General features: G+C 43.7%; 2 protein-coding genes across 3 annotated transcripts in view; both read right to left on the bottom strand.

Moving 5' to 3' along the window:
* The window catches only part of Cdan1 (codanin 1), a 22,532-nt gene extending 17,922 nt beyond the window's left edge, over positions 1-4,610 (bottom strand). Inside the window, exon 1 of the mRNA XM_013009985.1 lies at positions 4,582-4,610. Within this exon, the coding sequence (XP_012865439.1) occupies positions 4,582-4,610 (29 nt within the window). The remainder of the gene's footprint in view (positions 1-4,581) is intronic.
* Positions 2,553-11,612, bottom strand: part of Ttbk2 (tau tubulin kinase 2) — a 73,471-nt gene continuing 64,411 nt past the window's right edge. The window contains exons 14-16 of one of the 2 annotated variants that reach the window (XM_013010174.1): positions 9,134-10,410; positions 6,675-7,162; positions 2,553-4,862 (exon numbers count right to left, since the gene is read on the bottom strand). In XM_013010174.1, the coding sequence (XP_012865628.1) occupies positions 6,700-7,162; positions 9,134-10,410 (1,740 nt within the window). In that variant the 3' untranslated portion in view covers positions 2,553-4,862; positions 6,675-6,699. The remainder of the gene's footprint in view (positions 4,863-6,674; positions 7,163-9,133; positions 10,411-11,612) is intronic. The other variant, XM_013010175.1, reaches the window with a different exon arrangement.

Here is an 11,612-nt window from a genome sequence, read left to right as displayed (position 1 = left end):
GGGGCGGGAGGACCCCTGCAGTGCTGTGGGGGGCGGGAGGACCCCTGCAGTGCTGTGGGGGGGACGGGCGGACCCCTGCAGTACTGTGGGGGGGACGGGCGGACCCCTGCAGTGCTGTGGGGGGGGCGGGCGGACCCCTCCAGTGCTGTGGGGGGGGACGGGCGGACCCCTGCAGTGCTGTGGGGGGGACGGGCGGGCGGACCCCTGCAGTGCTGTGGGGGGGACGGGCAGACTCCTGCAGTGCTGGGGGGGGACGGGCGGACCCCTCCAGTACTGTGGGGGGGGACGGGCGGACCCCTGCAGTGCTGTGGGGGGGCGGGCGGACCCCTGCAGTGCTGTGGGGGGCGGACCCCTGCAGTGCTGTGGGGGGGCGGGCGGACCCCTGCAGTGCTGTGGGGGGGACGGGCAGACTCCTGCAGTGCTGGGGGGGGACGGGCGGACCCCTGCAGTGCTGGGGGGGACGGGAGGACCCCTGCAGTGCTGTGGGGGGACGGGCGGACCCCTGCAGTGCTGTGGGGGGGACGGGCGGACCCCTGCAGTGCTGGGGGGAGGGTGGGGGAGGGGAGGGTGGCCGCCGCCGCCTCCACGTCATTTCTGGTCACATTCGTAGCAGCAGCGCTGCTCCCAGTTAACCTCGTCACCTTGACTGCCCTCAAAACTTCATTCAACTAGAATTAACTTCCCCGTCTTAAAACCCAAGCCATCACACACAAGAACTAGAGTTTGCATGCGGAATGAATATTTTATTACTAGATTATAAAAATAAAATACAAAATAATTTTAAAACAGAACTTAAAACACTGTACAAAGCTTTAATATGATACAAATGGGAAAATTAAATAAATAATTACACTTTTATGTACAGATGGCCTATACAAGAGCACTCGGCACTCCTGCCAACACTCTGCCCGTCGAGGGAGCTGCCTTGGGGAGGGGGGGTCATACCTTGGGAGGTATTTCAAAGAGCAGTTTCTCATCTTTTTTACCTCATAAAGAGAAGAGAGGGACAGGAAAGTGGAATTATTAAAGTTGCTCAACTCATTAGTCTTGTTCAACAAGGCAATTCTTCTGGTTTGTGGTGGAATCTGATAGAACAGCTCCCAGATGTTCCCATCTTTTTCTAAAAGCCGGGAGCTTGTAAGTAAATGGGCCAATGAAATAAGTGTGTTCTGTTTTAGGGAAGGAACTGGGATGGGGGGGGATGGGGGTGAAGAGCGAGGGGCTCACCTCCTTCAACGCCTCAGTAGCCCGGGTTTTATTTCCTTTATCTTCCTATCTTTGAATTTCAGAAAACTTGCTTTTTTTTTTTAACTTAAACTAATTTCTCTGTCTGGTGAATAATAAGAAACTTGTTTGGGAAAAAGTCCCAAAGCATTCCCCTGCCTGGAAAGCTTCTTCCAAGAAAGCACAATCGAGCTCTGGTGGTCTTGTTTACTCCTTGTGTTGGCTGTGTACAGCACACCTAGACAGCGTCCAAGTGCCGCGATGGAATCTTTACGGATTTAAACTGTATTATAAGCAGGAATAAAACATCATATGGCCAGGATTGTTTATAGAAAACTTGGTTTACTTGGGGTTTTAAAATGGGGGAGTGAACATTTATATAGCAATTTGAAATAATATGAAACTAGGAGGCAAATTTCCCATCCACTGTGTAAAATTATGTCACCAGCAAATCCTATATTGCAGAGGCTCAAGGCTCTGCCTCATCCGTCCCATGCCTGAGGGTATCTGGGAGCCCGCGAGGGTCAGCATCCACGCATCCACAGTATACGTACTGTGCCCATGCTATCACTGCCAGCTAAAGGGAAAACACAAACCTGTTAAGGTGCACAGGGCAATAAAGGAAAGGCCTCACTTCTGCCACGTGTCTCCTCAAGACTAAGATTCCAGGCAAAAGAAATACTCAAGTCATTGCCTCTAAATCTTACTTCGTGGCTATTCAGTCTTCAGACTGTGTGGAACCTTAAAGGTGTCACCTTAGTCTTCTGATCAAAATGTGCTCCAGGAGAATAACAAAGCAGCAAGCCTTCTCATTTTAAAAGTAGTAGTGGGCAATCAACAGAATCAGAAACTGTCCATGAGCCATGTCCAGCCAGGAATTTCTCAGGATAACATCTGGATTCCTCTCTCTCTCTCTCTCTCTCAAGAAACTGTAGGAATTCCCCATACACTTCTCACTAGCAGCTCTGAAGGCTCCTAGAGTTAAATTTTTTATAATCCTACCTAGTGAATGGCTAAAATAGAGTGGCCAATGATACGAGTTAACACTCTGTTCACACCGGCCAGGGACACCCTGCAATTCTGTTCAGCGGGGACACCAAGTGGGGTCAGCCACTTGGTATGGACATCTCCCACATGGCCAAGAGCGCCAGAACTCCCGCTCCTCAAGCTGAGATCTAAATTTGCACCACAGTGTCTTCTGAGCTCGGGGATATATTGACATATGAGGACTACTGTAGTAGTTACATGTCTTAATCCTATATTTTGTGTTAAATCCTAGAAGAAGTAGCTGTTCAGCTAATAAGTGTCTACAGAATCAGATGTTGTCAGCCATGTTATTGACTTAGTGACATAGGTACTTTCCTCCCAGAAGCAAAAAGTTCTAACACACAGGTGATACAATGTATAAAACTGAAATGGCAGATTTTAAATAAGTGAATGCAAACAATTCTACACTATAAAAACATGACAGAATAAGTGCCATGTTTTGGTAGACATAAAGGAATACAAGAAGTTTTTTAAATATTAAAAAAAGCTAAATTAGATTATATAAACAAATGTATTTTCAAATAGCCAGAGAAGATGCATTTATTTGTTCTTTCCTTACTTAGCCACTAAAACTCAAAATGCTGTTTCTTCTATCATCAAGTCCTCCATTAGGTTAGGAATATAGTAGTTTGCTCTTGGGGGAAAAAATCTCTTTTACATCCTAAGGTACTGCATGGAAAAACCAACAAAAAACAAAACCTCCTTCTGGTTCTGCATATCCGTCTCTGAGTTCCTAACACATACACCACTGTACGCTTTTTTCCTTGTGAAGTCGATGTTACTACATCGTGTGTAGGAATCTGTGGCCAGGAAGGAATCTCTGATGCTTACTCAGTCCCCAGCCCAGGCTGGGATCAAATAGAGAGGAATTGCCCATCTCCAATAGCCACCTAGTATGCAGCAGGGCAGCAGGGAAGTAAGCTAGCAAGGGTCATGGAAAGTGGATGATGACGACAGGGGGTCATAACAATTTCCTTGTTGCTACTTATTTAGGGCTCGATTAGCTCAGCAATTTTTACCAAGAAAAAAAAATTCACTACGTAACTTACAGCTTAAAAAATAGGAAATCTATCTCACCACAGCCAACCAGTGAACATGCCTGCCAGTCTAGGGTTTAAGATGACATGTAGTCGTCTCCCTTTGAATGAGATAGGATGCTATTTTTCTTCTTTGTCCACAATCCTGTTTCAAGTTATTTACCCTTAAGCTGTGCAAGATTGCTAGGTGGGGTTTAAGTCTTTCAACCAATTCATAGACCAAGGAGCTATATAGAAGCTTAATGCAGGGGGAACACTAGCTAAAAAGCATTTCCATTTTCTGCTCCACCCAGGTAATCCCATTGCAGGCTAGTACAGAAAAAAGCAGGGCAAATGTAACCAGGTAAGCCTGTTTAGGTTTCCACAGGAAAAATCAGGAGGTTCTTGTTGACCTTGCCCCAGCCTGATTTCAGTATAGTTTGGCTTGATTTTTGCTAATGGCCATGAAATAAAATAATCAAATTGGCTTAAGTGTATGTGAATAAAGCATGACTGAATCTAAAATATGCCATCACTAAACCCCCAAAAATAAACAGTAAAAAAAATCTAAAAAAACAACTGTTCTCTGCATCATATTTTACAATAAAATAAAGACAAAAATCTTTACCAAAGTGCTTGTTTCTATTTTCTCAAAAATAGAAGTTGCTTCCAACTTCTATTTTCAGCCTGAGAGACACGTAATATCCAAAAGCACAAACTATACTTTTCAAAACTATAAGGTAAATCTCTTTATATAATGACATTACTTAGAAATGACCTATTGATCCATAAGATATAGTAAGTTCTATTTTATTTTAAAAGTATCAGAGCAGAAATATCTTTGGTTAACTTTTCTTCCCTACATGCAAAATAAAAGATTCTCACAGAATGAAATGACCTCTGGCTCTTGGTGAGTTTTGTTAATGTCACTTGGAAAGGGAGGCCATACATGGAAAGGTTGGGAGGAATGAACTAGCAAAGAAAACATCCAGTAGCCACGGTGTGGTCCTCGCCTCGGTTCTGAGTACCGGCGGCGAGGTGGACAGTCTCACAGTGCACAGCGGTGGCCTCAGCAGTTTCTCTGTCCGTTATGATGAGCACGTTTCTGACTACAGAGGTCAGTGTGTTAATTTAACAGAAAAACAAAAAGGATTTCTAAGTTATATCTGATTCCCTCAACCCTGTTCTACTCCTCCAAGTAAGTGATATAAAGAGGAAAATAATCTTTAGGAAATGTTTTCAGAATCAGTTGATGTCAGACCCGTGATTACTATCCCCACCGAGTGACTCTAACCTTAAGGACAGCACTCTGTTGTCGCTCATGATGAATCTTTGAACCAGTAACACAAGCATGTCCCAGTCATTTTTTCCCCTATTAAAGTCTTTGTAGGATGGAAATTAAACATCTCATCTTGGCTTGTTAAAGACTACCAGCCCTCACGTTTTATACAGGGAAGGAAGGCATGGACAATCTGAGCTGTTACGAGCCAAGTACGTGTTTTCAGAAAATGAAGATGGCAAGGCCTACGTGTACGGGAGGCACACAATAGAAAAGGAATTTCACCATCTGTGACCCTGAAATTACAAATGGAGAATGAGAAAGGATGAGTTTAATATAAGCATATGTCTCTTCTATATATTTATAAATATTTATATAATATACCATGAAGACATGCAAGTAGTGTTATAGCAACAATTATACAATATAATACAGAAGGATCAGTCTTCCAGTATTACAGTTGCCTTAGCTAAACAATAAATACACCTCATCTACTGCATTCCTCTGTGGTGCTAGAAACGGAGAGAAATGAAGATTCCATACTATGCTACATTTCTTATGGGAGACCTTGCAGGTCTCAATATAGTGTTCTGAGTTTGTGAAAAGGCTTAACACATAAAGAGGACAGGTTAAGTTTCAGTGCAGCTCCAGGGCAGCTTTGATGCAGCATTAGAATATGTTCACTGGGTGAAGGAACAAATTTCTTCCTTTTTTTTGTTTTCCAATTCAACAGTACTAGGTTTGGCAGCAAACACAAGGTCAAACAGAAAGCACAGATGTTTGCTAGAAGGCAAATTTCAACAGCAAGCAGACAAATTTAGCTGACCTTAAAAAGGTCTTTATAACACAAAATACAGAGTAAAAAAGAGCTCATTTCAAAAGTCTGCTATTCTTTAATTTTGCCTGCTATTTGTTAGCAGAAGGTTAGAACAAATATGGTCTTCCTTTTATCTTTATAAATTGAGGAGATCACATGGAAGGCAGGCCAAGAAGCCCAACTGTTAAACAAAATCACAGATGAGGCAGGTAACAAAACATTAAAATAAAAATATTTAGCCTAAATTTGTTTCCCAGATATTCTTTTCTTAATGGCTAAGTATATAAAATACAAAGTTTGAGTGAAGATTATAAGCATTAATAACATACCTAATTTCTTTCTAAATCTCTAAAAGTTAAGTCACATTCCAAAGTGGTGTGCTTCCCTAGTACCATCTCGGAGGTTGGTTAGAAAGAGCTGGCACCTAGAAGACTCAAGGAAGCAGTTAATCTCCTCTGCCCAGTCTCCTTCCACAAGGAGGAAACAAGCAGAGTTAAGAGGGTTCTTCTATCTTGAAGGCCATTACCCCACTTTCTCTCTCTCCTCTCCCTAAATATAGAGCCTGCAAGTAATCTAGTTGTACTTTTCTTTACCTTAGTCTCTCAGTTATTTTTTACAATAAAAAGGTACTGGGTTAAAAACTGCTGCTCCAAAGAAAACTACTAAAGGACTAAAGCAAGGTAGTTGAATGTGACAATCCCAGCGTGCACTGCCGACATGCCTATTAGAATACATAGTTTAAAAAAGCAAGACTGAATCAGGTAAGGAATACAAACTCTAAAAAAAAAAAAAAAAGGTAAAATCAAGAAAGGACACTTAAGAATGAGGCAAAGTAAAGATTCTCAAAACATTAAATAGATGCACAAGCCAATAAAACAGGGGTACTGGTTTTCCTAGCAACGGGCTCTTAATATCTGAGCAATGACTCTCCAAGGCTGAGAAGTTTTGAATAAAAATGACAAACACTTCTGCGATACAGTATTGAGTACAGGCTTACAAAATTAGAGGACACCCCCATTCTCCTGTTAACGCCTACCCTCAACTCTTTTGTTTTGAAGTTTCTCCTTCTTCTAGTAAGTTTTGCTGGATTGCCCCTTCCTATGCAAAGACATTGATTCCTGATCTGCTTGCTACCTGCATTGGGTCATTCCTAATATTTATGTCTTCTTATAAATAATTGATCATGTTACTTTCCTTTGAAAGAGCAGATCAACACTGATTTTTTTTTTAAAAATAGACAGTACAGGTACACACACGCATCAGGTTTAGGAGGAAGATCAAGATCTCACACCTGTCCCAGAGCTGTAGCGTGGCTCCTATCTGCTGAGTTTGCTGGCGGGCTTGCTCTTCCCTGGGGGGGTTTTCGTGCTGGCGGCGTGGTGGTGGAGGCTGCTGGATCCTTTTGGGCCGTTCCTGCTGGGCTTGCAGTGCTCCTGTTGGCAGGACCTCCTGGAGGAGGAGGACCCCGAGTGGCTGGGAGGTGACTTGCTTCTCCCCAGATGTGGGGATGAACTCCTCTGGTCATGGTGGGGCCGTCCAGACCTAGACGGTGAGGAACTAGATGTGCGAGGCAAGGATGAGCTCCGAGGAGAGGCGCTGGGACTCCTTCGGGGGACAACTGGGCTCTTGGGCGGTGTTTTGGGGTTGTGAGGAGAACCGGGGCTCTTGCATTGAGCAGTGCTTCGGGGCTTCTGAGATCCATTTTGAAGAATTTGGGCCAGGCGGGAGAAGAGATCTGAGTCAGAGTTACTACTCCCTAGGACTTTATATCTGCGTAACCTTAAAAAGGATAGAGAAGAATTATTCTCATTTAAATTCATTCCAAGTGTGTCTAAAAGTCATAATGTCTCAAATCAATGTATACAAGGTGTGCATCACAGCAGGAAATACACCAACAGGATACACAGTTACTCTTCCACATACTTCCCTAGATGATCAATTAATACCTCAAAGCTTAATCTAAATCTCTCCCTCCCTCCCTCCCCCTCTCTCTCTCTCTGGTTTGTTTTGAAAAAGGGCTTTGCTATGTAGTTCAGGCTGGCTTGGAACTCAATACGTAGCCCAGGGTGGTCTCAAACTCACCCATCTCCTGTCTCTCCTCCCCAGTGCTTGGATTCCTAGCTTTCAATGGGAACACTGTCTGTCTGTCTCACAAGGCTACCCAGCTAACCAAGTACTAAGATGACTGTCTGTCAAGCAGAAGCGCCTAGGTGATGATAGGTCCCTCCCTTCTATGACATGTTTACCTTTCTAATTTTAGGATTAATTTAATGAATTGTCCCCAGCATGTCAGCACATGTGACATATTGGACACCAATTCTATAAACATTAAATCTCACCAACTATGTCTTCCCTATTTACTATATTAACCAGAAGCAGGAGCTAGAGATGAAAGTATATTTCAACCTCATTTAATAATTTCTAAAAGAATACCTAGTTTTCCCTGAGTTTCTGCCCCTGTCAAGAGCCTGCATGAGGCTAGGGTGGGTGTGGGGAATACTGCCCCGCTACTGGCTACTGCGTATGAACCTCAGCACTGGAAGACAGAGCGTAGTCATGATGATTAACATGGGCTTTCTTTGCCCCAAATGTCTTTCTGGTTTGGTGCAAGAATCAAATAAGATAGTAATGCAAAGGTGTTTTTTTAATCAACTCTAGTGGCAATACTAAAGAATGTGCTGCTCTTTAGGGGCCCACCATTAATAATTATAGGAAATAAAAGAATACAGCAAAGGAATAGGCAAAGAATTGAACAGAGCATTGAATTCTGTGTTTCTATGAAAGATGCATTTTGGTATCATTAATGACTTTGAAACAATTTCACACTATACCTAATAATAAACTTTATGTGAAGTAAAAATCTAGCTGGGTGTAGTGGCACACAGTCATGATCTCAGTTTCACGGGAGGTAGAGACAGGAGCATGAGGAGCATGAGGCCAATCAGCACAAAATTAGAGACCCTACCTCAAAACAAAAACAAAGAAAAAACAAAAGGGTGGAGGCATGACTCAAGTAGGAGAAGATCTGCCTAATGAGTGCAAGACCTGGAATTCACACCCAAGGATTACAAATAAAGTTTTAAAAATCTCTTGGGCACCTGTGGCTCACAGTTGTAATCCTAGCTACTTGGGAGGCTGAGATCTGAGATCACGGTTCAAAGCCAGCTGGGACAGGAAAGCCTGTGAGACTCTTATCCTCAATTAACCACCAAAAAGCTGCAAGTGGAGCTGTGGCTCAAGTGGTAGAGAACTAGACTCGAGCAAAAAGAACTAAGGAATAGCATATAGGTTCTGAGTTCAAGCTCCAGTACCAGCAAACAAATATTATGTTAGGTATATTTTACAATAAAGATGAAAACATGGAATTAAACCTTCACCTTGCTGTAAAAGGACTCTGAACTGTACTTAGGTAGGCAGATGTTCGAAAGCTAAAAAAGAAATACTAGGGCTGGGAAGGTGGCTCAGTGGTAGAGCGCTTGCCTTGCATGCATGAGGCCCTGGGTTCAATTCCTCAGCACCACATAAGCAGAAAAAAAAGCCAGAAGTGGTGCTGTGGCTCAAGTGGTAGAGCGCTAGCTGAAGAGCTGAAGAGCTGAGGGACAGCGCCCAGGCCCAGAGTTCAGGCCCCACGACAGGACCAAAAAAAAAAAAAAAAAAAAAAAAGAAAGAAATATTACTACTAACCTCGCACAATAAAGTATAGCTAGAAGTCATTTACACACAAAAGACAGGGAGAGCAGAGAACATTACCTGGCTTCTACTCCGGGCCTTGTAGGTGGCTTTCCTGGTGGTGGTCGAGGCAAGAACTGAGATGACGCTGAACTAGTGACCTGATCAGTGTTCACCCAGGAAACTGGCCTTGGAATCTTGCTCTTTCTAGACTGGGAGATGATGGGAGACAGAAAGCTGTCTTCCGCTGACCTACTCAAGTGAGAATCCACTGCCAGTCTGGAAAAGGGAGTGCAGACCTCCTCCTCAGAAAAGGGCACAGGAACCGCAGCTAGCTTCTCCTCCAGCAACTTATCAGAGGCACTTGAGAGGTCACCCAGGAAGGACTTGAATTGCCTTTTCTCTACCAGAAGTTTCACTAGGTCTGGTTGATAAGCTTTCTTCTGGAGGAGCTTTTCTTTTGCAGACACTACAGAAGATGATTCAAGCGTGGAGTCTATTTCTTGTGCTAAAATAGGGATGCGGCTATGTCTAGTTATAAAAGATGACCTAACCACATCCTTCCGGGGTGGGGGACTGTGTTCATTCTCATTCTCAGAAACACAATGATAGAGTTCTCCATTTCTAGGGGCAATTTTCTCTTTCTTACCCTCGGGGCGCAAGAAAGTAGACAGGTCTCCCTGGTGCCTAGGGAAATCTTCACTCTTGATGTCCTGATCCTTAGACAGCTTGCACTTCTGCACTGCGGCCACCTGGCCCATCTGTCCTTCAGCATGTGGGTCAATGACTCTAGGAGAAATTTCTGAAGTTCCAATTGCCAGAAGCTTCATTATTTCATGATTTTTGTCTTGATTTGGCACTACACTAAAAGTCTGTATCTTTGTCACATCAAGAGGTTCAATAGTAGCTGAATGATCCCTTTCCCCAGTTGCCAAATCCCCTAGGAAAGCAATCGCAACACACTGCTGCCCTTTACTTAACTTTTCCTCTTCGTTATCAGACCCTAGAAGAATGCTTTTCTCTTCAGCTTCTCCAGGGAGAGTCTCAGATTCTTTCCCAATCAGTTCATTATGGTCAGGAAGGTCTTTTGGTCCCAGGTCTTGAGATCTGTCACTGTCTCGAACATTGGGTAGCATGTCGTTAGTAGTGTGATCTATCTGCAGTCCCAAATCTGCTCTGCTTCCTCCACTGGGGGCTTCACCCTCTGTCACGACCAAGCCAGAGAAGTTCTCCCTTGGAGAATAGAGTTCCACAGAGGGCTCCATGGGCTGCAGATCTTTTTTCTCTGGCTGCTGACCATAGTGAAAGCTTCCTGAAGTTGACTGTGTTGATGCCACAGAAGGTCTAGGAATTGTAATCTGGAGAAAAACAGTTAAAATTTAATTACACAGAATATCAATCAAGACGCAATTTGAGACTTCTGATTTCAGGGTTTTTGTTTTGTTTTGTTTTTTGGTCAGTTATGGGGCTTGAACTCAGGGCCTGGGCACCATCCCTGAGCTTTTTTTGCCCAAGGTGAGTGCTTTACCACTGTGAACCACAGCACCACCTCCTGTTTTCTGGTGTTTTGGAGTTTTGTTTTTCTGTTTTTTGAGATAAAAGTCTCACAGACTATTCCCTTCCTGGCTGGCTTTGAACTATGATCCTCAGATCTCAGCCTCCTGAGTAGTTAGGATTACAGGCGTGAGCCACTATTACCTGGCTTCTAATTTCAATGTTAAAGAACACAGATTTGATGAGGTCTGCCCAACTCATAGTAAAAATGAGCAATTCTGAATAAAGATGATGGTACTCAAGCTCCCCTTCTAAAGCACTCTGCAGACTCTGGCCTCCTCATGGCTCATCCCAGCTTTTCCTTTATTTAGCATGCTCTGTGGCCTGGACGACTGACTGCCACAGACTGCATCATGCCAGCTCTTTGCTTTCTGATTTCTGGTGAGATTTGCCAACTGGGTGGCAACAGCAAAGAACTAGATGGCTAGGAAGAAAGAGAATTACTTCTGAAGACTCAAACATGGCAATCATGATAAAAGCAGATTTGAATTTATACTAAATGCCAACTTAATATACATTCACAGCCAGGCGCTGGTGGCTCATGCCTGTAATCCTAGCTACTCAGGAGGCAGAGATCTGAGGATTGCAGTTCAAAGCCAGCCTGGGCAGGGAAGTCCATGAGATTCTTATCGCCAATAAACCACTAGAAAACCGGAAGTGTTGCTATGGCTCAAATGGTAGAGCGCTAGCCTTGAGCTGAAGAGCTGAGGGACAGTGCCCAGGCCCAGAATTCAAGCCCCACGACTGACAAAAAACAAACAAACAAACAAAAAAACATACATTCACAATAAACCAAAACTAAAGCAGGCATGGTGACCAGTATCTGTAATCCAGTAGGTGAGGAGGCAGGAGAATCACATGTTCCAAGTCCAATCACAAATTCCTGGAAACGTCAGTGACAAAAATAAAATACAGGGGGCTGGGAAGGTGGCTCAGTGGTAGAGCGCTTGCCTTGCATGCTCAAGGCCCTGGGTTCGATTCCTCAGCACCACATAAGCAAAAAGAA

Source organism: Dipodomys ordii, unplaced genomic scaffold, assembly GCF_000151885.1.
Source record: "Dipodomys ordii isolate 6190 unplaced genomic scaffold, Dord_2.0 Scaffold11, whole genome shotgun sequence".
Classification (NCBI taxonomy): domain Eukaryota; kingdom Metazoa; phylum Chordata; class Mammalia; order Rodentia; family Heteromyidae; genus Dipodomys; species Dipodomys ordii.
The sequence above is the reverse complement of the archived record's forward strand: the minus strand, read 5'-3'. Positions and strand labels throughout refer to the sequence as shown.